The sequence below is a fragment of the Typha angustifolia genome, chromosome 12 (genome assembly GCF_048772165.1).
Source record: "Typha angustifolia cultivar Huaian chromosome 12, ASM4877216v1, whole genome shotgun sequence".
NCBI lineage: Eukaryota > Viridiplantae > Streptophyta > Magnoliopsida > Poales > Typhaceae > Typha > Typha angustifolia.
Genome location: NC_133250.1, coordinates 2,068,621 through 2,094,259, shown reverse-complemented (window position 1 = coordinate 2,094,259; position 25,639 = coordinate 2,068,621). Strand labels below are relative to the sequence as shown.

The following is a 25,639-nucleotide window of genomic DNA, read 5'->3' as shown; positions in this document are numbered from 1 at the left end:
CGCTTCGGCCCTCGCGTGAGAGAAAAACCCTAAACCCCCTTGCTTCTCTTCCCTAATCTTTACTCCCGATTCCCAAGAAGAGGGCAAGATCGCAATGGAAAAAGGCGGGGTGGTATTGGACGAGAGCAAATTCGAGCAAAAGCTGCCGCTTTTGTCCATTCGGATCCCCCGAGAGCACTCGAGCGCCGTCACTCGCCTCCTCCACGGGTAACCCGTTTGAGTACTCACCGATCTTGTAGATGATTATAGTTCGTAGATTTGAATGGAACTTGGATAGATTGATACGAGAAGCTATTTGTTTGCTACAGTGTAGATAGGGGAATTTAATGAGAATGTGGATTTTACAAATGATTTCCAATTTTAATTGGGAAGCTGCACTTACCATAATGACTCGTTTATGATTTTTTAATTTGTTTAACAGTACAATGATGAGGATTACGTAGAACCTTATATCCCGTGATATATTTAGAAAAATGAAACATATCTTAAACGGATATATAGTAACTAAAGGAATATATCCAGAAATGTTATCACCTGGTAGATATCAAGTTATCACCTTCATGAAGTATTAAAAGAACAAGAGCTAGTTAGTATTGTGGAGAGGAACCTTACAATCAGGAGGTTTTGAAGTAAGGTCTTGGAGTAGCATGTGAAGTGCAACTCTAGTGAAATTAATTTCAGAATTTAAGATAAGTTGAAGTTGGTAGTTAGTTTTGACTGAAAAACAATCTCCACCAACAATCTAGAGGTTTTAAAGTAAGGACTTGGAGTAGCATGTGAAGTGCAACTCTAATGTATCTAATTTTAAAATTGAAGATAAGTTGAAGTTGGTAGTTAGTTTTGAGTGGAAAACAATCTGCTCACTTAGCTTGGATTAGTTATTCAACAATAAGGCAAGATTAATGATGATATTTTGCGTAGAACTTCTATGTATAACGACATAATGTGAGTTCGTTTGAGGTAATTTGAGATCATGGACCAGCAATTTGCCTCAAAGTTGGGAATCCAACAAGGGTAACATGATGTAGCTGTGGGAGGATAGTCAAATTGATTTGTCATGACATAATAATTTGCTAATGCCAAGTAGAAGGTAATCTTATATTTGAGAGTAAGATGTAAAAATCAGATGCTCTAGACATTTGTGATCAAACTCAAAGCCTCATCAGGATGAACCTCCTTGGGCCATTAGGGCCCTCTTGGATTGTAAAAATCTTTGTTCCTTTCTTGACTTTGTTGTTTGGATAATCTAGCTGCTGATTGGGCAGCTAAGGCAGGAAGGAATGACAATTGCCATTTTTTTTATGTGGGGATGGGAATATACTGTTCCTATTGACCTCAATAGGTTTCTTTGTTTTGACACATTAGGGGCTATATTACCTCATAAACCTCATAAATGTAACTAAATAGCTGACCTCCTAGCTCCTTTTTAATCACAAAAAAAAAAAAGAAAAAAAGAAAAGAGAAAAGAAACTCAATCATACTGTCCGAACTCTAGATAAGAGAAGTTGAAGTTGCTACTAGGGACAAATGGAGGCAATGAAAGTTACATGATGTCAAATAGCCATGGTCATATGTATTAGTTAAAAAGGATTATGCCTATAGTACAATCAATTTTTACTAATTTCTATTTAATATTCTGTTTCTATTGTTCTCTTAACACAAGAATGGTTGTATTCTTATAAATGTATCCTACTTGGACTGCGGTAGTGTAAATTATGTATCTTGATTTTTTCTGAATTAAACATGACTCTATTAGTTAAAATTATCAAGTTCGCACCATGTTTTCATGGATGAGACAAGAGAGAAGTTGGTAGTTATAAGATGTAATGGCAAGATTCTAAGTACCGGCGTCAATATTGATCGTTAGAGGAAATATATGTATCGGCCATTTTGATTTTGGATAATTTTTTTAATTGCTTAAATGATATAAAACATAGAAATATCTTAGAAGTTGAAGAATATAAAGATAAGAAAATTTAGATTACTCAGATATAGTAGTAACAACCATGGATGGCCGTGCTGGTCCGTATTTGTCATGCCAATAATGGCACGACACTTGGCACGGGGTGTGCTAGTGGCACACCTCTATGCCTACCGGCAAGCGTGCCAAGCCATGCCGGTCCAACATGGTTGTGTGTTGTCCGGCACGGTCATGTGTCGGTCGTTGTGCCATGTGAAGTCTTTTTTAAAAAGTTTTCTTATTTTTATTGATTATTATTAAATCAACTGATCAATTGATCATTTTGAAGGCTTAGATAAAATTGATGATAATAAAACTAGAGATGGTGATCATAACAAACATTAGATAGTGATGATGGAGATGAGACATACGCTTCTATTATACAATCTTCTCAGAGAAGTATTATTTTATTATTTTTACAAAGAACTTAAGTCTGTAGGTAATAGAACATAAGGAGAGGTGCATCCATAGAATAATATGAGTTTATTATAATTACCATCATATCAATCACATCCATTATAGTTAGAATATCCTTATTATACTCTACATCCACAATCTACATATGTTTATGATGTGTTTGTGCTTATCCAGTGCCCATTCATTCCCGTGTATGTTCATTCTCCATATTATATCATATGAGAATTATAAAATTTTTATTTGTATGAAAACTATGTGAGATATTACAATGAGTAATATTATTAGTGAATGAGTTTGAAGAATATCGATAGTATTTAATGCAATATTCTTGTGTTACTTTTTTGTCGATAAATAAAGTCTTTGATCCTCCTCATTATTTTACGTTTAACTAGATATTAATTTTAATTATTAAACTATTATCAATTAATATTATGTATTCAATTATATTATGGAGTATTTAATTATATTATAATGAGTTCAATTATTAATGTTAGTTTTAATGAATGACTTCAATCATAGTATGTGTTGAATAATATTTATATTTAACTGTTGCTTTATCTTTAAGGAGAATGGTAACCCTACGATTAACAAGTTTATTTTTATTTATTAATTTATCTATTTATTTCATTGTAATAGAAATACATGTCCTATCGAGATAGAATTTGTAACTTGCTATCCATTTGCATAGCAGACAAAGATTTATCTCTGATCTACTCACATTGGATTTAGTGCTCAGATAGTTTAGCCAATAGTAGATCAAAAAATATTGAACAATGATGTGGGTGGGGTTTTCCGAGGAATACAAATAACCTTCGTTTTTTTTAAAAAAAATAGGTCATCTACAAAAATAATCTAAAGATAAAGCATTATAATGTAGGTTTTGAACTTTTAATACTTATATTTAAATCAAAAACTAAAAATTGACATATCGAAGACCCCAAAACATCTTTAAATATTCTAAAAAGTTTATTAAAAATATTACAAATGCGTGCCAATGGCACGTAGGGCGTGCCGCTTGGCACTAGAGCAGCACGCCTCGTGCCGACCGCCACGCATCGTGTTGATAGTGGCACTGCCATCATTGGTAACAGCATAATATAAAGAATGAAAATACTAATAACAATAATAACAATATTTATGGATGCATTCAGGAAATTAATGTGTTAATCACCATCATCACCTCTACAATAGAGATGGTAGAAAGCCTCCTGTAGATGAGATTGACAACCATTTTTAACAACAGAGGTGAGTGTAGGTATGTCAAAAAGAAAACAAATAAAAATGGTGGAGTGTAAGAAGAAAATAAATAGCAACAAAAAGAAAAAGAGGTGAAAATATAAAAAAATCATAAATAGTGGTGCTCAAGACATCAAGAGATCAATAATTGTTATCTCTAGTTGTATTTTGGTTAGATACAAATTACAATGCATTTCATATGTGGTCCGCATAAAAGAACCAAAAAAATCAAAATTTTGTGTTTACCACCAATATGACAGATAGTGGGTTGAAACTAAGGAAAAACTAGTTTCGGCCCAGTTTTGAATTGGGTAAGTGTCGATATTGATATGTATTTGCCGGACTATGTATCCATAGCGGCCGATACTTCGAATTATGTGTAATGTACAAGATCAACCAAGGTAGTTGGGGAGGAATTGGTCTGCTGGATTTTGGAGGTAGATATAGTTAATTAGGAGGTTTGATAAATTGGGGATGGTTAAGCGGGTAAAAATGGAGAGAAAACACGAGAGATGCAGCTCTCTATCTCTCTCCCCCCCTATCTCTCTCTTCCTTATACCTTTTCTCTTCATTCCATTACCATTTAAAGTACAGTCATTTAAGGTAATGACCAGTATATGTTTATAAAGACTAAAGATCAGGTCCTACATAGTAGCTTGATGAAATAATAAGTTTAAGAGATAAAGCAGAAACTCAGAAAGTCCTCAAAAGTCATGATTATCAAAGTCTACATAGGTGAAACTTAAAAGTTGAAATATATATGAGATTTGTTTTCCAACATTTTGTTGCCTTCATCCTGAATATGAACATGGACAACATTCTCATTTTTGCTACTGATTATTCTTGTGCATGGCACATATTAGAACTCTAGAAGAGCCCATCAAAATGTGCTTCTTATATTTAAAACTTTAGTTTTTTATTTATGTTTTACTAGTACTTGGTTTGTGTATATTCTTAAACTTGTTTTTGTATCTCCAGCTGCTTGCTGGACAAGCCTCGCATCAAACCAATAACAGAAGATCCAGAGCACCCAAAAAATCGACTTGTTCTATTATCAGAGAGGATTCAAAGCCCTGGTATGTGTGTCGTATATGGCTGAAAAGATTTTCGTAAGGCGGGAGTTTCTCTTGAGCTTCAGTTGATCCTATCAAGTATCCGATGTACTTGATATTCAGCGAAAATGATTTTTGATCCATCACCTGCACTTTTAATTGTTCCATACTTTCCCCTCTTCTGAGAAGCTAAAAGCCTATCACACTCTTCCAAAAAGAAAAAGGAAATGAAATTCTGTATGATGATTGTTCGCTCTGCTCTGTTCCCAAAAAAATTCTGGATGATGATATGACAAGCAAACAAACACCCAATTTACCAGAAGAAGATACTGAATAACACTTGCTGTTTGTGCCTATATCTCCTTTGACAGTTAAGAGCATACTTGTTTTCTTGCTATCTCATGAGAATTGATTGAAGTAATAGGTGTTCCCCTTTGCCTCTTCCTTTTTTGTCTTTCTTCAGTTATGTTATTTCTTTTTTCTGTTCTTTGTTCTTTCCAATTAACATACACTCAAAATAATAATAATAAAAAAGAGAAGAAAAAACTGAAAGGAATGGAAATTTGATATAGTATGAATTCATTAGCCTCTTGATTCTAAACTATGTATGAAGTTTGTACACTTCTTTTTATCCTGTACTTATTTGTTGTTAGTTTATACAAATGAAACAGACTTGTCTGAGATCCCAGATCAAGCTGTTCATTCACTGAAGAGGTTGTGCAACATTGAAGTTCTGCCCTATTCATTGACCCTGGGGTACTCATACTGGGGTGCAGGTTAGTTTTGCTCTTCTTTCTCCTCAACAGCTTTTCAGATGTTGATTGATTTCTGTACTCTTGTGTGTTTAGTTGTAAGTCCTTCCTTAAATGCTTTGTTATATAACAAGAAACATATTAGAATAACAGGAGATTGATTCCCAGACCTTCATCCTTGTTGAATTAGCCTTACAGTATTATGACATAGTTAACTGTAATTTAGTGTAATGACAATGACCATAACTCAGTTTCTGCACTTTCATCTTAGTTAAATTGACCTTGGTGTTTCACCTGGTTACCATTAAGGCTTAGCTGCATGTTAGTGACTCACACTTCCTATAGTTACTGAGTTTCAGTCATCCTATTTGCTTACATATAAATGGTTACCTCGAGGCTTGCTGGGCAATTTCATGCAATTCCACACTGGAAAACCTTCTACTGTATGCTAACCCAGTTGCATTCTTGATGATTTTTTATTGTATCTTACTAAGTTCTGTTATTAGGTGCATATGTTGATTATTAGTTGCATGTTTCCCAAAAAATATAAGTGGAGTTTTTGTAGATGCAAGATATCCAATTATCTTACTATTTTGTCATGAATTCTGCTCAGTGAGACCTCAATCTTTAGGACACATTGAGGAATATTTCTCGCCACTTGCCACTGCCTTCAAGATGAGCAGTTTTAATTTCTTTTAAAAAACAGAACTGTTAGTTGTAGGTTATCCATGTGGAAAGAGTCGAAAATCTACTTTATGTCTGGAAAAGGATAAAACTTCTGCAGTGCTGCCATTCTTGTTTGTGATAAATTATATGCAAATTATGTGCATCCCTTGATAATAGAATGCATGCTGAGCTGGGGCTGGCTGTTTGCCAATTTATTCAGGTCCAGTATAATAGTTCTTCTTTTGTTGTCTATACAAAATTATTAATCCAAAATTTTAGCTTTATTAGCAAAAGCAGGACCTTTTTATCATCCTTAGTATCATGGTCTATCAATCTTAAAAATTACTAGTTTTAATATATATGTTTCAAATGGCATATGTATCATCTGATGTGGTTCACCCATAACTTTCTTTCTTATAGATCATATTTTGAAGCAAATTCTGCCTGCTGGGTTGGAGGTACCTTCTTCTTTTGAAACAGTAGTTAAGTATTTGTATTCTTTGTTGCATACTGCTCCATACTTCTGTTATTTCCATTTTAATCTAGCAACAGAAGATGAAATGTTTTCCCTGAAAAGTTTATGTATGTCTTCCTACTCAACATCTAGATGCAAATTCCAAATTTACTGACGATTATGGGCTGTTGATCTGCAGGCCATATTGCTCATCTAAACATAGCTGATGACTTGCTTCCATACAAAGATGTCATAGCAAAGGTTATCTATGATGTAAGTCTGCTTCTGACTATTTCTCTTTCTTGGTCCCACCCTCTCCCCTCTACCCTCTTGCTTGGATGTTCAATTGTTCATCCATAGATGACATATGTGAGCAAATACAGATGCGCAAACATACAATGACAATTGCACATAATCATACAATAAATTTTATCTGGCACCTATATATCTTTTCAGAGAATGATATATATGATTAAACAGTGAAGAGTTGAGAGAAGGGGACTGCCATTGGAAGCACATTAAATTTGGTTAAAAATAACATGTATGACTAGTCCTGTATGATTAATATGTTGACAATCTCGATTTTGAAATTTGAACCAACGATGGTCGTGCCGACTAGCACAGCGCATGCTAGTCGGCACTTACCGTGCCAGCGGCATACTGGCACGTTGCACGAGGGATGCCACACGACACCCCTCCTAGTAGCTTCGCTACTCGTCATCAAGCTCGTCATGGAGCTCGTCGTCACCACTAGTCGCCGCTCACACCCACGTCGGGTGCCCTAGTCCGAGGAGGAAGAAATAGCGAGGTGGTCAGTTGAATAAAAATTTAAGTTGTGAATCCAATGAATTCGAAGGCAAGGTCAATGGTAAGCAGTGAAGGGTGAATGTGAGTAGTCTCCTTTTACCCTTATCTTTTTTCTCTCCCTTTTTTATGGCATGGCTAGCAAGTGTCGCGGTGTGCTGTGCCGTGCCAGCTTGAACAGCTCAAGTTGACTCAATAGGATGATAAAACCAATAGGCATTGGTCATACAAATTAGAGTTTGATAATGTATGATGCTAACACTTTTCATGATGCATGCTAATATGATATTTTTGAGTTTACTTATTGACTGTTTTTCTGGAAAAGCATGTCAATTATCAACTTCTTTTGTTGGTCTTCAGATGCTTGTTAAATGTTCTTATATTCTCTCTTTTTTCTTCTCTTCTTCTATGAGATACTTCTCTTTCAATGTTCAAATGATTGATATGCATGGAAGTAATGCTTATTGCATTGTGAATTCATTTATTTTCTGTAAGGTTCTAAATTTTTTGGTCATGATCAATACATAAAGGTGAAAACAGATCGGATATGGATCAGATAATACTCAACCCACATCTAGATCCATATTTTTTATCCGGATACTAATTCAAATACGGATATTTGACGGATAATAAAAATTAAAACCATATCCTAAGAAAACAGATGCAGATAATTTTCGAATACAAATCGGATCTTAAACGGATTATGGCTTTCCAATTTTCAATTCTCTTTGCTCCTAATACTTTAATTTTTTTCATGGCTCATTTTTGCTATCGGCTATCAAATTAAAAGACTAATTTTGCAATCTAATTGTTAGCATATCTAGAAACTCTCCCCTACTATTATTAAAAAAACACATCACACCCTTGTGCAGTGCAAAGATCAAATTATCCACAACCAATTTTGGACTTCCACTTTGAGTCAACCAAACCATTTTAAATGGAAGTTGTGCTTACCAATAATACTTGCATCAAAGCAAAACTTAACTCTTAGGTACAAAACAAGGTGATTAAACATAGGTTCAGTATATTAATTATAACACCCAAATCGATGGTGATGGCGACGGAGGAGGAGTTGAAGATGGTGATCGGTCGATCGAGTGATGGCGAGGAGAGATTTCGGTGGAGGTGGCTGTCGGTTTGGGAAAGAGATGGAGGGAGTTAGGTTAGAATCGGTGAGCTGATGGTTTGGTAACTTAGGTTATTGAATTGGTAGGGGTATTTATATTAGCGGTTAATTGGATATCCGTTATTTGAATCCGAATACATCAGTTACACCCGTATTTGTATCCGGATCTGACTTTATCTAAAAAGACGATCCGTATCCGGATCCGGATCTAGATATTTAACTAAAAGCCTATTCGTATCCGTATCCGGATCGGGATCGGATAGGATTTTTTCATCCATATCCGATCTGATCCTGATTGGGTAACAGGTCGGGTCGGACTTAAGCGACCTGTTTTCACCACTATCAGTACAATATCTAGGAGCCTTTACTTTTACATCTCAAGATGATCTTCTCTATCATCATTTAACATATCTGAGAGTTTCAAAATGACTCAATTATTTTGTCTTTTCTGGCTTCTTTGTGCAGAAAAATCAGCCAAGAATCAAAACCGTGGTGAATAAAGTTGGTACCATAACAAATGAATTCCGAGTACCAAAGTTTGAGATTTTGGCTGGAGAAGATAATATGGTGACTGAAGTTAAGCAATATGGGGCAAAATTTAGACTCGATTATAGTTTGGTCTATTGGAATTCAAGACTCGAACATGAACACATACGACTGGTTTCTCTGTTTCAGAAAGGAGAAGTTATTTCTGACATGTTTGCTGGTATTGGTCCCTTTTCAATTCCAGCAGCACAGAAAGGGTGCATTGTGTATGCAAATGACTTGAATCCTGATAGTGTTCAATACCTGAGGACTAACACGAAGATCAACAATGTAGAGGACCTTGTTTATGCATATAACATGGATGCTAGAGCATTCATGTATCATCTGATGTCAGTGTCTGATTTAGAGATTAAGTCATCAACTCAGCTTGCTGATACCAACATGTTTGAAGAAAACATGCCGCAAGCTCATGAAGAATCAGAATCAGAAAATGGATGTCTCAATGGTATTATGTTGCCTAGATCTGCAATTGGTGCATCAGTTTTTTCTACTTTGGCATACTGCAGCATTAATCTTATATTGATAGTCAATATACTAACATTTGCTAGATACTGGGGAAGACAATAAAAACTGTTCAAATGATTCAGTAGCAAATGTTGCTGTTAAAAGGCAAGCAGAGTTCTTTGAAGAAGGTAATTCTGATGAGCATGCTTGTCTAACAGTTTATTACTGCAGTCCTATAAGTCTGATATAAGTTCTCCACAGTATAAGTTGTATAATTAGTTGAAAATGTTGTAAGCATGAGTAAAGGCGATACTTTTGGAGGCAGCGGTCATAAAGATTGGTGAAATTGAGATGTCGTCCATCACATTAGTTAGTCTGTGATGCCCAATTAAGCTTGTTCTGAAATGGATTTTGGGGCATACTCAAGAGATGAGAATGTTAGGAAACCTAATTTGGCTGATTTTGGAGAGAACCGTTATCACAATTTCTCAATAAAATCTCTAGTGAACAGAGCCTTCTGGCACCTATGTAAGGAGTCTTCTTGTGTTGAATTTTAATTATTTATGCTTGCAGTAAGCAAGGAATTTCATGTATATTTGAAAGCAGACTGCTGCTTGCTCCCTCCTTAATCTGAGAATTATGCAAGTCAAAGCAACCTGTCATCAAAGACTTATATTAGGAGTAGTTATTGTATGTGTCTGGCAATTATATATGGTCTTTATTGTCCTTTTTCAAAACTTCATTTTGATTATGTTCTCTTTAAAGTTTACAGTGTTGCCTTCTGTGACAAATGGTAGCACCAAAGATGCTGATAATAATGCATCAAACAAGAGAAACAGAAACACCAACAAGAGAGTTAAAGTCTGTAGACCATCCGAAAGGAAGGCCTGGGAGCGAATCGATCATGTAATAATGAACCTCCCTGCTTCTGCTTTGCAGTTTCTTGGTAAGTTCTTGTTCCTCAATTCATATCCTCTGCTTAACTAAGATTTTAGTCACATCCATATCTGAATTGGGTTTATCGTTTTCACAGCTATGAATCTACTAATTCTTTCAGTCCTATAACTTTAAATTTGTAGCTAATTTTATCAGACTGCATCACTTGTCTGCATCTTGAAATCAAATTAGTGACATTAGCAGAAGGCAATTAATTTACTTATATGATTTCACAGTAAACTATATTCTTCTCATTGTAGGTCAAGCCAGCTTTGATACATAACATAAAGTACCTAGCATTATTTAGTGAGTTAGTTCTAAATCAAGGGATAATCTGACCTGCAAATTCTGTAAATCCATAGATGTTGCAGCTATCTTGCAGTAAAAGTTGATACATGTACTTTCAACTTTCCCTTGCAAAGATTAAATTTTCTTAAATATCTTTTGGGGGCATCTTTCAAATTATAATCATCTTTCAGAATGTTAATTTACGTAAATATGATGTATAGGAAGATCCTAGTACTGCACTTGTCCTGGCTACTTTTATCAATTTAAATGACGGCATGAAATAAGTATGTGGTAACGAAGAATTTAATAATTGAAATGCTGCTATATGCCTTATGACCTCTCTGTGAATTTTGTGTGAACATTATTACTTTTTATTGAGAGACATATACAAATGAATTGTTAATTCATTCTTCTGAAAAGAATTTAAAATTTCAAAGCAACTCTTATAAGTTTCTAAACTGGAATGTGCTAGATTTCTGCTAAAACATAGTGGCTATACATTTCAGAAATGGCTTTGAGATCTCATTTCGTTGTGCTTTTTGTGGTTACATATAGATTTCTCTTTGGAACAAAAGAGTGAAAGACTTTTAAGTGTTAGTTGTTATGGCTTCTGTTCATCTCTGTATTTGTATATTTAACCTATTTTGTGAGGTTCCCGTAAATGACTATATGCCAATGTATTCCCAATGTTCATTGTTGTATGATGACTCATGAAATCTATGGATGTCTCATCAATTCCACCTAGTGGTTTGCTACATTTTTTTGTATTGAATATAAACTGCTTCAATATTGAAAATAAACTAATGGACCCTGTCACTTTTTACGCCTAACCTCTAAACCATATTACTTAGTTAAAGCAACATAAAAAATGGCACTTTTTTCCACCATTACTACTTGGAGTCTTTCAATTCTATCTCCTTGGCTTTTAATGGCACCATAATTGCCTTAACTATTTGTGTCTTTGATAATATCTAATGGTTTTTGTAATGTTTCTGCCCGACGAGCACGTGTACACCCATGCGCTCACACATGTGCAATGCACGTGATAGGGCGGATAGGACCGTCATACAAAGATACGTCTGTACTCGCATAATTCATCTCTGAGATAAATCATACTATCAACCAAATAAACATATTAAGATATGAATATCCAAGTTCACAATAATATACACTAAACTACTAATCTTGCAGGGATCATACAGGCTAGGGCAAACCATCAAAATATAACTAAAATAACTAATACACGAGTAAAATATAATTCAACCTGTATTATACAAATTATCGTCTAATATAATAGAGTACAAATATATCCAAATAACGGACAACTCAACTTCTATATAAACTATCTTTTATATCATCTCATGTCTAACTCACCTCATTTTCGACCTACAATGTCTCTTCAAGATATATCAAGTCGCTATTAGGTACCATATATCTAGGGGGTTAGAAAAAAAAAATAGAATCATAAGTTAAAGGCTTAGTGAATAAACCTTATTTGAATCAGTAATGTAAAATAGAGAGTAAATCATGTATTGAATAATATGAATCAGAAAGGAGTATGATGTAATGTATGAGCATGTATATATATCCTCACTACTATATATAAATGTAATCAGTATTATTCCATTAATGGGTGTATTATATCCTCAATCAAATATTTCTTTTGATGAAATCATAATATAGCATCACAAAATATAACAACATATGATACATAACAATCATGATCAAGTGATAATAACTCATTAATAATGAAGCATGTCAACCACTCAATAATCATGTGTGTTAGAATGAGATATAATTTACTTATCTCTGACTATCACAATCATTAGTCTCAACTTCAATTATTATCCACCAAGTTGGACTATGGTACCCGACCCCAAAATCGATACTTCTCTTACTATTATGAGACAATTTCAACGCATATCCTGCCATATATTAAGAGTATCTTTAAAGATAATCATACCCTGCTATACGCTAAAGGTATCTTAATAATAATCATATCTTATCATACACTAAGGGTTTATCAATGATAGCTGTACCTTATCATACGTTAAAAATATGTTCTAATATCAGTCCAGACTAGATATTGTTTCAATAATCATATCACATAGATATATATATGTATACATATAATTTATGATTTTTTTTTCAAATGATAGATCTGTAACAAGTCATGCATATCATGAATTAAGATGGTAAAAAAGCCAAAGGAAATATGATACAATGTAGTCTCCAATTATATATTCATCACATGCTTACTCATGTTACAAATCAACTCGACCAATAAAATATGCCCACCTCTAATAATTTCTAAATTATCTTCAAACTCATGCCTGAGATCAACCTAATAAATAATAATAAAAATATGCTCATCAGAATCATCTTTATGTATATGATCATATAATCATGCTGGAAGCCAAAGCAGAAATGCATATATATAAATATATAAAATATCTTGATATAGGAGAATTGTCTAGAGTATAAGACTACTCACTTTTTGATCAGAAAACACAACATACGTATCCTTCACGTCTGTCAATCAAGTGGTCAATTCATCGCTAGTAGGATTCATGGGATCTTAAATAAGGGGTTCGAAATTTTAGAAATATTTAAGTTAATATAAAGTTAGCCGTTTATCCAATCTGAATAAGTGTAAAATATGATGATTTATTTGATTTAGAATTACTTCTTTTACTTTTATTAAGTAACTAAATTTACATTATAGATAAAATTTTGATACTATGGATATATTATTATTATAAAGTATTAGTTAGGAAATAAAGATAAAAATAGTTGTTCTCTTTTTAAATGAAAAGATAAAAGGCTAAATATATATGATTATAAATAAAAATATAAGTGTATTTAATTTTGTGATTCTTACCTCTTGCTTGACTAATGTGGAATTATATATAAATTAGTCTTGACTTAATTATATAAAATAAATAAATGAGCCTAGGCAGTGGTAGGCTGGCGGCGGTGGTGGCAAGTCGGTGTGGGCAAGAGGGAGAGAGAAAGAGAGAGAGATAGACTGAGAAAGAGAGAGAGAAGCTGCGATGGCGTTGGGGCCCATTGCGGCTAGCTGGCGCTGGCCGGTTGGCCAGGCCAGCCGCTGGGGGCAGGTGGTGCTCCCATGGCCCACCAAGGTTCCATGTGCACAAAGCCGACCACATTGTGATCAATGACATCATGCTCATGCAAGTTGAGTAACTGTAAATTATGGAATAAAATTATGAAACTCGTAAAAGTACAAGTGTATAATATCTACGAATTACATAAGAAAATCGTGAAATAGAAAATGTAAGTGTTCAATAACTGCGAAACTCACTAAAATAAAAGTGTTCAATAACCGTGAAACTCACTAAAATAAAAGTGTTCAATAACTGTGAATTACGTAATAAAACTACGAAACAGAAAATATAAGTGTTCAATAACTACGAATTACGTAATAAAACTATGAAACTCACAAAAATACAAATGTTTAATAACTGCAAATGCGTAATGAAAGTGTGAAACTTAAAAAAAAAAAAGAGTGTGGAAGGAAAAAACTTTAACTAGTAACATAAGAATTATGTTCAATAATCGCAAACTAGTAATTGGCTAGAAGAAGAAAGATAATTTTTAATTAATATAGAGTATTTCCATATTCAATCAGTTGTTCTTTTTAGCTGGACGAATGAGAAGAAGAGAATCTTAGATTATTATAGAATGTCATGTCTAATCGAGTGTAAGATGTATTTAATGCAGGTAGTAAATAACTTGTACAATTCTCTCTTCTCTTTATATGAGTTGAGGGCAAAATTGGAAGAAAATAATAAAAAATCTCTACCTGAGAACTTTGCACATAGTTTCTAAACACAAGCATGACCAAGGCATTTGCATCTGCTACATGAAAGGGCAAGATATTTGGCACCTCCAGAAATGAATTCCTCTCAAGAGACCTTCCTATGTGTAATTAGTTCTCTATATTACATTTATCATCTACAATTCTCTCTTATCCTAAAGTTTTCACATTTGGGTTATTATATATTGCTAAATCACCACATGCATAACTTGCAGATGTTTTCAGCGGTCTTATCCAGAAGAAATACTGGAAGGGGGTTTTACCTTGGATTCACTGTTACTGTTTCATGCGTTCAAATGAAACGGAGGAATCAATATTGACTGTGAGTCCATTTTTCTACATATATTATGTTATATCTGCTGTGTGGTGATCAATTTTGTTAAATTGCACAACAATAATTTCAATGCATTTGCCAATCTTAAACTTTTTATTGTCTTTCTGTGTAAATAGGAGTCATTGCATGTCATTTCCACACTTGACAAGGCTATTGATTTAGTATATATACAGTTGAATGGCCGACAAAGTTCAACATTTGCACCCTGTTTGGAATCACTAAATCAGTAGTAATCAATTGATTTGGAATTCTAGTTTCACTAAATCTGTTGTTTGGAATCACTAAGTGATGATAGTTCCATTTATTTCAGTATATATAATGAAATCCGATGATTATGATTTGAGGTTGGATCTCAATGGAATTTATTTGGCACTTAAACTTTTCCAAATATCAAAACCAACCATTATTTGATTACATTCTTATTGAAGCCCATGGGTAAAATAGGAAGAATGAACATAATAAAATGAATCACTACCTCATTGCAAACAACAACATTAGATGGATTTCGCAGTTTCATTATTTCCAAACATTGGAATGCAATTCCAAATGAAATCAATTGAATTCCTACTGGAATGGGTTCCAAACGCACCTTAATGGCTTGTCAATTGTATATTGTATTTGAATGAAGTCTTTATTATATGTTTATTTCTGTGGTTCCTCTTTTGTGCATATATGTTGTATTACCATCTCACCATGGGATTGCTGAAGGACTCCACTTTTTCTGTAGGAGGCAGAGTTGGCTTTAAATGCTAGGATACTAGATCCAATTTTCCATCGAGTTCGAGATGTTGCACCTAACAAGGTATGATTGTCTTTCTTTATTCCAAGTTTTTGCATATATTTAGCTACCAATAGCCAATCACCATGGTGGAAGTTACATTTCCAGTCAGCCCACATATGATCTTAGTAACCTAGGCATGGAGCTTGTTTAAACTTTCAAGTTAAAATAGTTCTCTGCATCATGTCTCTAAGCCAAATTCTCGTATAAGCTTTGTTATCTACTCTCTGCATAAGAACTTTCGTGGCTTATCACCTTCCAACTTCATATGCATAAGTCAATTCTAGGAAAATTCTACCACACACACACATTCCAGCCCAGCTGTTCCCAGAATTAGGTGACTTCCAGCTTGATGAGCTTGCTCAGTTCTTGGTCAATTTTTACGCTTAAATAGAGGTAGGTGAGCCTTATCAAGGTCTCCAAGCTAGGTGCTTGTCTCATGATTCAGAAGTGTAAATAGGATACTTGCACATAACTTCTGCTTCATTTAAACTGGACTGTGTAAATTTTACATAACTTTATGACATGTTTTGCTTCCAGGAGCTGATCAAATTAGATTTCATGAGCTGAAGCTTTGTTTTTGGTGTTCTGTTCTAGCTTCTACAGAAGTAATTTGAGCAAATTGCAGTTCCTATTGCTTACAACAATTGTTTAGACATTTGCATAGTTTGGTTCCATTAACTTGATAGACAGTCAACTAGGGTTGGGTCAGTTTGGATCAAACTATCTTTCATCAAATTGCATTTATCTCATTTTCCTGAGCTGTATACGGCTGGCGGAAACTGTCCCAGTTGACTGCTGAGTTACACCCACAGGTCACCATTCAATTTGCTTTTAATGGTTGACCATTTTGTTGCCTTCTGAATTTTGTGCTATAACCTAGATCTGGAACAAAATATTCTGTAAACATTATGTCATGCTGATAAACAGTGACCTAAAAAGCAGTCTAAGATGCATAGAAATATAGTGTGGTATCATAAAACTGAGTAATGTTTATTATGACTTGTATTAGGCTCTTTTGGGGCATATTACGTAACTACTGAATAGGATGTTACAGAGGCTATGTGACCTGAATAGTTCTGTTGTTGACATAAATAATTATTTAGACATCATAAAACTGGGATTGGTGTTCTTGTGATCGACGCTTGCTCGAACTCTGGGGGATGCAGATATTGAATCTAGTTCTGTGGTTTGCTTTTCTGTGCTGACCCAGCTGTTTGTGAGAAATTTAAAAAGAATTGTATGATCCAAACATGCCAGTTATGCAACTATGACTTCAACAGACTAGATCGCAGAAATTCATTTAACTTGGAGGAATTATTATTTTCATGAATTTTGTCTGTGGTTCTTTTATTATTGCTTTTTAGTTCTGCTACCATAGTCACTGAGTAATTTTATCAGCAGAACTGCTATTAGCTTTGATAGGAATGTTTGTGCAATCTGCCTTTATACATTATTGAAGTACAATATTATTACTTGTTTTATTAATCTGCTTTACCAGCTATACAATTTGTTTTATTACTTGCAGGCTATGTTTTGTTTGAGCTTCAAGTTGCCTGCCGAATGCTTTAAGGAGGAAGCTCAAGGTGTCCTGGAATCTGTTGATACCATGTTATAGCATCTAACAAGGTGAAAAGTTGAAAGCACTCCTAATTGTTGTGCTCAGGAGTCAGGACTACGTATTTCAAATGACTTGGGAAGAAATGCTGTATCCAGGTAGTTACAAGCACTTCTTACCCAAATTTTCATGGCCTTGCACTTGTCTTTTTCTTCTGTAATATTTCTGAATATTTGATGGACAATTACATGATACTTTGGTAAGTATCTCTGAAAATTTTAGTTTTTAAAACAAAATTAACCATACTTCATAATTTGGGGTGAAATGGGTCGAATATTATTTGATCCATCTTGGTTCATATTTGAATGATGTGGCATTACATATTAGAGTTCTTATCTAATCTATATTCAAAGACTCAGATATGGTTACAAAATCGAAAGTTCTTTTAGATTTGGATAATGTAGAATGTATCATGATAGTGATTTTGATATGGATGTCCAATTATAAGCAAGATTTTGAAACTCGGTATTGGGATCAATTGTTAGAAAAAAAATCGTTAGAAAAAATGATACTTATCGACTATATTGGTTGTATCGATCGTATTAACTGTCCGTATTGAATCAAACTATTTTTAATTATATAAAATTCTAAATATTATTTAAAACATAGAAAAATTTCTAAATATTTATAAAATAATAATAATAAATTAAGAAAATAAAAATTAGTCATATATAAAACCTAAAAACTAAAGAAAAAACTCACTTAAAACTTTATTAAATTTTGCTAAATTTAACAAATTTCTATACTCGCAAATTACTACTCAAATCAATAGTGACCGTAAAAAAAGAGGAGTTAAAAAGTGGGTGAGAAAAAGAAAAATGAATAATGAGAGGAAAAAAAACACCTACCCGAGTTCACCAAAGTGTAGAGTAACCGGTGAGGCTTACCGAATTAGCCGTTGAATGAATTCGGTGAAGTGTGAGAGTGCAAGGAGAGTGTAACAAAAAGAGGGTAAAAACAAAAATTCGAAAAAAAGACAGTTAAAGACATCAATTATTAATGTCTCCTAAGTTAGATACATTTTAAATTTGATCTGAATGTTAAAAAAATTTAGTTTCAGCTGATATTGTCGAGCTTTCGCCGATACAACCGAGTTTTATACTATTGAGTTTTGGCCGATATGATCAAAACTGGCCGATCCCAGACTGGTTTCGGGTCCTGATCGGGATCGGTCGATTTTGGATCTATGGTTAAGCATATGTACCAAATAATCTACTGTAAAAGATTCTCAAGTCCAACCCATTCAAACATAGACCTTCTCATCTTCCAGCCATAATAATCTTTGTTTAAGTGTTGCTTCATGTGTTTGTGTTGTATATTAGTCCCAAGACCAGAGTGAGGGCAGATGGAAGAGAGTTTTTGCATTGTCAACGATCTAGTTGTCAATGTCCGAATTGCTGCAAGAGAATGTGGATCTGCCACTGCGCACCAAATATCCAAAATCTGTTTGTGATTGATTTATATTCAGATCCGTTTCAGATCTGGTATATATCTGATTTATAGCAGTATCCATTTTGAACAATAAGTTAAGTTTAAGTATCATCCAACATCCATATCCATATCCAGTGTACAAATATCAATATGGATGCATATCTGATCCTTCACTCCTACTGAAATTGCTACAATCCATAACCATTGAACCAAGAAAATAGATTCTTTTTGGTATTCATGGAACAAGATGGATGTATCAGAATGAGCCTCCTGGTTTTATTCCACAATCAAATTAGTGTCAGGCTATTCTTTGCATGATTGCTTCAATAGTAAAAGAGGAATACATGATTCTACATCCAAAAGTTTAGGGAAATTTTGAGCTTGCTTATTAAGGTTCTAAGTATTACTTTCGGGATAGGATTCAACCGTTTGAAAAAGAACGATACGGCTGTATCGGTCGTCCATTTCAGACCATTCAAATCAGAGATCGGCAGTCAGTTTTAGCTTATACAGATTGGAATTGGCCGAAACTTTTTATATTGTCAATTAAGAAAATAAATTAGTACATGAAAATAGCAGGAAAATCTGGAAATTAGTTGAGGTTCCCAAAAATGATATGACAAGTTCCGCCATATTTAGAAATGTGCTTTTTAGGGTTGGTTAGTGGTTCCCCATAAGAGTATACATAATCATTATGTGCAGAAATGAAAGGAATTTGTATATTATCTGGATACAAGGATGGTCAGCAGGCCCACATCAACCATTTCTTTGCTTCTTAGAAGATCCCTCAGAATGTTATACTGGAGGAGTAAGATGTGCTGTTCATTTTTCCTTTGGCTATCTTTTGACCTCCACATTTCTTTTTCTCTTATGAATGTAGTTATTTTAACTCTCTGATTTCGTGGATCATCAACTTCTTTTATCAACGATATTTTCTGGATCAAATTATAATCTATTGGTGGATCAATTATCCTTGCAGCATTGACCTGCTCAAACCATATTCATGCAACAGAAAAATTATCAGTCAATCTGTGAGGGAAGTTATTCAGCATGTTTATCTATTTATTGCTTAACAGTATTTACATTTATGCCTGAGTAGTTTTTTCTGGTAGATGACAAGAAACCAGATCAAGAGGGGGTCCTTATTTCATTGACATACATTCAATAAGATAGTTAAAAGAAATCAATCTTCTGTAATGTATTTTGATTTTCTTATACATGTTCTATTTTTCAGTCAGGGAGTTGATATTTTTATCTTGGCAGGCGCAAATATTCAGGATGGTGGTGTTGAAGATGATTTAAAATACAGCAACTGTGGTGTAGAGGACTTCAAAAATATCCACCAGCATATTTACAGATAATTCAGTTGGCATGTTAAAATTCTGTTACAGCTATCATTTGCAGTAAAGCCAGTTTCCAGTAAATGCACTGTATTCTCCTAAATTACGCATTAGGACACTAAGATCTTTCTGGGTAGAGAAACAACTTTTTCTTTATAGAAAGGACTGATTGTTAACATCAGAACAATGTGCGATAACTTGTAACATTTCTGAAAATGTATGATTAACTTGAGTTGTCACATTATACACTGACATATTCTAATATTTTATTTTCTAGCAAAATGTTCTTAAGTGTAGTAGACTTTAACAGGCACACACCCATAAACACATGCTGTTGCACCTACTGGATTCTTGTGATGTGGTTTTATATTGAAAAGTATTGCAGGGGTTGTAAACCACAAGTATGATGAGCAAAATCCTAGGTTTGACGATCAAGTTTGGTTTGCTTATAATCAGTTGGGCTTAATTTTGAGCTTACTTTTAAGTTGAGCTGAAAAAGAGAAGATGAGCAAGTCAATCAGGATACCATTAGAGGCCGGGCTCACTTCAGTTTTTGAAGCCCTATTGAAGCAGATTATAAATAGTAACCAGGATATCATTAGACTTGCTTCATTCCAGAGGCTTACAGTATATATATATATGCCAATTAGGGCACTAATATATATGTAGATTTTGCATAAAGAGACATGAGCCAGCCCAAAGTCAACAAATTTCATGTTAGGATAGAAGATGAATTGGGTTAGGATCTTATCAAAGAACTCTCTTCCTACTTCCTAGTGCTTGTTGTAGCTTCTTCTATAGTATTGCTCTTCTCCCCTCATATATCAGATAGATTTGATACTCTAGCAAAAGATTTAATCCATTTGATCCCTGTTTTGCATTTAGTAAGTCAACGTTGCACTTGCTTCTTAGAATTGACCGGCGCCCATAGATCGGCGCCGTTGCTCCGAGCTATGTTGATTGTTGAGGCTACCGGCACGAGGCAGAGGCCGCGGCTTCGGAGGCTGTAATGCTCACTCTCCTGATTTGCATTAGAGATTCTAAGTAAGTGAAGACACTCAGGTAGAACTTGGTGGTGTTCATTTGATTAGGAAATTATGTTGCAATGAGAAATGTATTAAAAAAAATGATCTTTTCTGCTTGAGATTGTAGTTGAATGAGAAGGATCTCACCTCAACCTTTCCAGTCATTGTGGCCCGGAGATACGGAGCACTGAGAACCTGAAATCACAACAGTTCCACAATGAGAGATCAAAGAGAGAAGCAAAGAGAAGAATCTTAGACAAGAGCCACAAGAACCTGGAGTTGATCATGGAGGAATTTAATGTACCCAGATGCTTCCTGAAGAACTGAAGCAGTATCTGACTGCAATAATGGTAAAAGAAGGTGTTAATTAACAATCGAAAGAAAGGAGACGAGTGTTGCTACTTGTGAGAGTGCATTTACTTTTCCAAAAGGAGACACCAATTGCTGCAGTGCTGCAACTCTCTCTCCAATCTTATCCTTCTTCTCCTGCTTGTTAAATTCCAATGCTCATCAGATCTTATGGGTGTTCTATTCTGAGTTCTTAAGACTTGTTCATTGAAAGATAAGAGAGTAAGCAAACCTTAGGAGAAGTAGTGCCTCCTGCACTAGTCTTCATCCTCTTGGTTGTCTCACAACCATAATTGGATGTGCTGCTATGGAAATAGCTATCGTAATTTCTTCGCTTCTGATCGATAATCTCCGTCGTCATCATCATCTTCTTTCTTCCTTACTAACGAAAACAAACAAAGAAACATTTGTTATCTAAGATGAGAGAGTTTATCTGGGCCATATGCATAATTAAGTAAATCATTAGACCAATAGACAAACCAACAAGGTAATTATCAAACCCTAATCCACACCGAAGATCGTAAACTTTACGACGATCTTAATATCTTATAGCTGTTAGTTTCAGATCACAGCTAACAGCATTGGATTACTAGTTTGAATTGGTCAGCCAGTGGCATCAATGATCTTGAGGTAAGGCATGAGGTCAGCTTGCATGTTGTTTCCTCACCAAACACCCTAAAATTTCTCTTGCCTTTAAACATCTTCTGTTCACTGCTTTAGTCTGTTGGAAGTCTACTTTATTGTGCAGTTTGTCTGTGTCTGTTCTCTTTAGTAGCATCTGCATCCATCTCACTCTTCTACTACATTCTCCACTACTTTATCCTCCACCAACCATTGAAAATTAAAATAAATATAGACTTGCATATAATATCTCTTTGTTTAGCAGAATATGTCCACCTAAACAAAAGTTAATTAATCCACCATTGCTTCACTAATTTATCCTCCTCTACTACTATAACATAGCATGAGTTGAATTGAGCCTATCTGTCCATTAGAAGAATATAAGAATCTCCATTAATTTACTTCAAATCTATATCTGCTTAATCTTCTGAAGAAATGGAAACTAAATGGTGCATTCAAACATGAGAGCTTTTAACTATCTGAGTATAATTTCATTAGTTTTTTTCAAAAAAATTTAAACTTTTATAAGCTTAAATTTGAAGCCAGAAGGATTATAAAAAAGAAAAGAAAAGAAAAGAAAAGAAAAAGTGATTCTAATTCTACTCCATTTGTTAATCCTATTTACATAGTATTCTACTTTGGTACGTAACCCATCTACCACCTTATGCTTATCCAAGCCACGGATAAGCCTCCTCTCTCTCACCTATTCGGCTATTCCGACCTACCTCAGGAGAAAAGGGAAGGAGATGGATGGATGGATGGATGGATAACTTACCCGAATAAGCTGGGATCAAGCGAACAATCAACACTGGAACTTATCTCGACTGGATATCCCACTCGGATAACATGTCCGATCCGTACAGATATCTCCAGAACCCGCTATCCACCCGGAATATAGAGCGAGTTATCCAGAGAGAGAGAGAGAGAGAGAGAGAGAGAGAGGAGAGAGGGTTTAAGGATGGGAGGAGAGAGAGTGGGAAAGGATTTATAGAGGGATAAATAGAGGATAAAATAATATATGACAGCTAATATCCAACCCACGAGAAAAAGAGGGGCCCACAGACAGTGGTGACGCCACGGTTACTTATTCACAGTGGTTTGTTTCCTGGCTTTATTCGCCCGGAATTTTTATTCTCGGATAGTTCGGAAGCTTCCCGCTGTAAAATTCGGGATATCCCGGTTTTGGGGAATAGCTTCACATTTGTACAGTCCTGGGTAGTTTCTTTTTCCTATTAAATTATTAAATCACATGTATTAATAGTTGGGGAAAGTGATATAGAACATCATTCCCTCAATAAATAAATAAATAAATAATTAATTAATTAAATAGTTACAAAGCCCCCTTTATTACAAATAAAATTTTATTAAAAAAATAGCTAACTAATTAAATAGACAAAAATACCCTTACTTTTTTTTCTCTCTCTCTTATTATAAGTAGATTTTAAAGTAATTAGAGAAGATTAGTCTAGAGTTTATTATTTTGAGAAGAAGATTAAAGGATTATTTATTTATTTAGGTTACAAAATGTTATTTTCTATCTGTTGTTATAGTAATAGAACAAATTAAGTCTTTTATAGGTTTCAATTTGTGGATGGTTTAGGCTAATTAATTATGCATAACCAAAGTTTAATAGCTTTCTTTTTCCCAAGTAGTAGTATAGAGAACTGTAGATCAACAATATCTACTTACAATTTTTTAGTGAGTGAATTCCTTTGATATTGAGAGATATATATATTGGTTATGAATAATTAATTGGTCAAAAGTTAAATATAAGTTTAATCATAATTTTGAGTACTGCTAAGAGATTACCATTTTCCTTATTTTAGAACAGAAATTAAATATCAAATTATCTCTATTCCAAATTAGAAATACTATTTAAATTATTTGACACAAAAGCCTAATTATAATTTTATCCTTAATTTGATTCAATTTTAAAATTTTCCTCTCTCTCTCTCCTATTTTATTGCATACTTACAAGTTTGTTTTGCATACATACATTAAATAAGAATATTTAAATTTAAATTTATATATCAAAAGGATATTTTAGTTAATTTGTACTACTTATTTGTACTTTATGCTCACCTTATATCACTTCAAAGATAATTATTACAGTAATATTCTAGATTATATAATAAAATCACATAAAAGAAAACATTAAATATCCTATATCATAGTACAAAAGGGTCTACATTAAGATCTAGGAATCTTAATATTCTTTATAAAATCAGTGACACATATTTAACATTCTAAATTTTATTACAAAAAGGGTTGTCCAATTATGATCCACAGTATATTAGGAATATTTGATGAATATTTATTTTAAAATTAGCCATGATGGTGAAAGATTTCAATAACACTTTAATATTTTAGAGAATACAACAACAATTATGATATTAAATCATTTGTATGAAAATAATAGGCTGATTTCTTTTGTTTTACAACATTACTTATTAATTATTTTATAACTACCCAAACTATTTTTGTTACTTAGAGAATCTATAGATAGTAATTAAGGGATTTCTAACAATTGTAATCCCATAATATATAGCTTGATTTGGTCAGTTTTGCCAGTGTAAAATAAAAAATAAGTGATTTTTTAAAAATAAAGAACCATCTAAGTTTTACATGCAAATGACCTTAATTGGGGAAGCTTTGGAATCCAAAGTAGGGATCCAAAGCATCATCATAGAGATTGATTCTTCTATTAATCTTACTCCTTTCTTGGTGATTGATGAGTCCTCCTTCTAATATAAAATAAAATAAATTATAGGATACTCAGTCCGTGGTTTAGCTCGATTTCAACTTTCCGTGGTTTAGCTCGATTTCAACTTTCTCCTATCTATTTTAAACTTAAGCACTTAACATTTTTATGATTTTCATCCGCATAAGCTACTAATGTTGATGTAAGAAAAAACTTAACTACTATTTCTATTAGAAATACTAAAAGTAGTTCGATTATTTAACAACTTATAAACAATATTGATTTCAATTTTTTGCACCGTAAATTTTTGATGAAAAATCTAATGGCCGCAACCAAATCGGTTAATCCAAGAAAAATAAGAAACTAATTACACTCCTTAGATTTTTCTCTACCATATAAATCTCCTTATCTAAAAAAATTCTTATTTTAGATGGTATTCTCCATGGACAATACAAATATGTATAGAGATTGATTCTTCTATTAATTTTACTCATTTAAATAAATAAATAAATTATATGATACTCAGTCCGTGGTTTAGATCGATTTCAACTTTCTCCTATGTATTTTAAACTTAAGCACTTAACATTTTTATGATTTTCATCCGTGTAAGCTATTAGCGCTGATGTAAGAAAAACTTAACTATTATTTCTATCAAAAATATTAAAAGTAGTTCAATTATTTAACAACTTATAAACAATATTCATTTTAATTTTTTGCACCGTAAACTTTTGATGGAAAATCTAATGGTCGCAACCAAATAGGTTAATCGAAGAAAAAAAGGAAACTAATTACACTCCTTAGATTTTTTTTTTTTTCTTACCATATAAATCTCCTTGTGGACAATACAAATATGTATAGAAAAATTATATAAAGAACATTTTCCACATACACTCTTCAAAAACAAATATTTCCTTAGTTGAA

At 33.7% G+C, this 25,639-nt stretch overlaps 2 protein-coding genes across 5 annotated transcripts; one reads left to right on the top strand and one right to left on the bottom strand.

Annotated features, from left to right (window-relative positions):
* On the top strand, positions 1–20,305 carry LOC140771904 (tRNA (guanine(37)-N(1))-methyltransferase). 3 transcript variants are annotated; one of them, XM_073113730.1, is made up of 13 exons: positions 1–207; positions 4,592–4,689; positions 5,337–5,441; positions 6,504–6,566; positions 6,737–6,810; positions 8,933–9,458; positions 9,562–9,645; positions 10,230–10,403; positions 14,738–14,844; positions 15,584–15,658; positions 17,163–17,220; positions 17,301–17,350; positions 19,947–20,305. In XM_073113730.1, exons 1-12 carry the CDS (start codon positions 95–97, stop codon positions 17,324–17,326), a joined length of 1,503 nt encoding a protein of 500 aa, XP_072969831.1. In that variant the 5' UTR covers positions 1–94; the 3' UTR covers positions 17,327–17,350; positions 19,947–20,305. The 3 variants fall into 3 exon arrangements, 1 of the variants encoding a protein (XP_072969831.1); XR_012106234.1 differs by having other exon boundaries at positions 17,163–17,350; XR_012106235.1 differs by lacking the exon at positions 9,562–9,645 and having other exon boundaries at positions 17,163–17,350.
* A 290-nt stretch (positions 20,306–20,595) lies between these two features.
* On the bottom strand, positions 20,596–22,962 carry LOC140771906 (transcription factor bHLH153-like). 2 transcript variants are annotated; one of them, XM_073113732.1, is made up of 6 exons: positions 22,793–22,962; positions 21,629–21,774; positions 21,469–21,534; positions 21,322–21,387; positions 21,196–21,243; positions 20,596–21,044 (listed from the first exon to the last, which is right to left on the bottom strand). In XM_073113732.1, the coding sequence occupies exons 2-6, from the start codon at positions 21,761–21,763 to the stop codon at positions 20,913–20,915; spliced, it is 447 nt and encodes a 148-aa protein (XP_072969833.1). In that variant the 5' UTR covers positions 21,764–21,774; positions 22,793–22,962; the 3' UTR covers positions 20,596–20,912. The 2 variants fall into 2 exon arrangements, with proteins under 2 accessions (XP_072969833.1, XP_072969832.1); XM_073113731.1 differs by having other exon boundaries at positions 21,629–21,778; positions 22,793–22,959.
* Between the last annotated feature and the right edge of the window lie 2,677 nt (positions 22,963–25,639).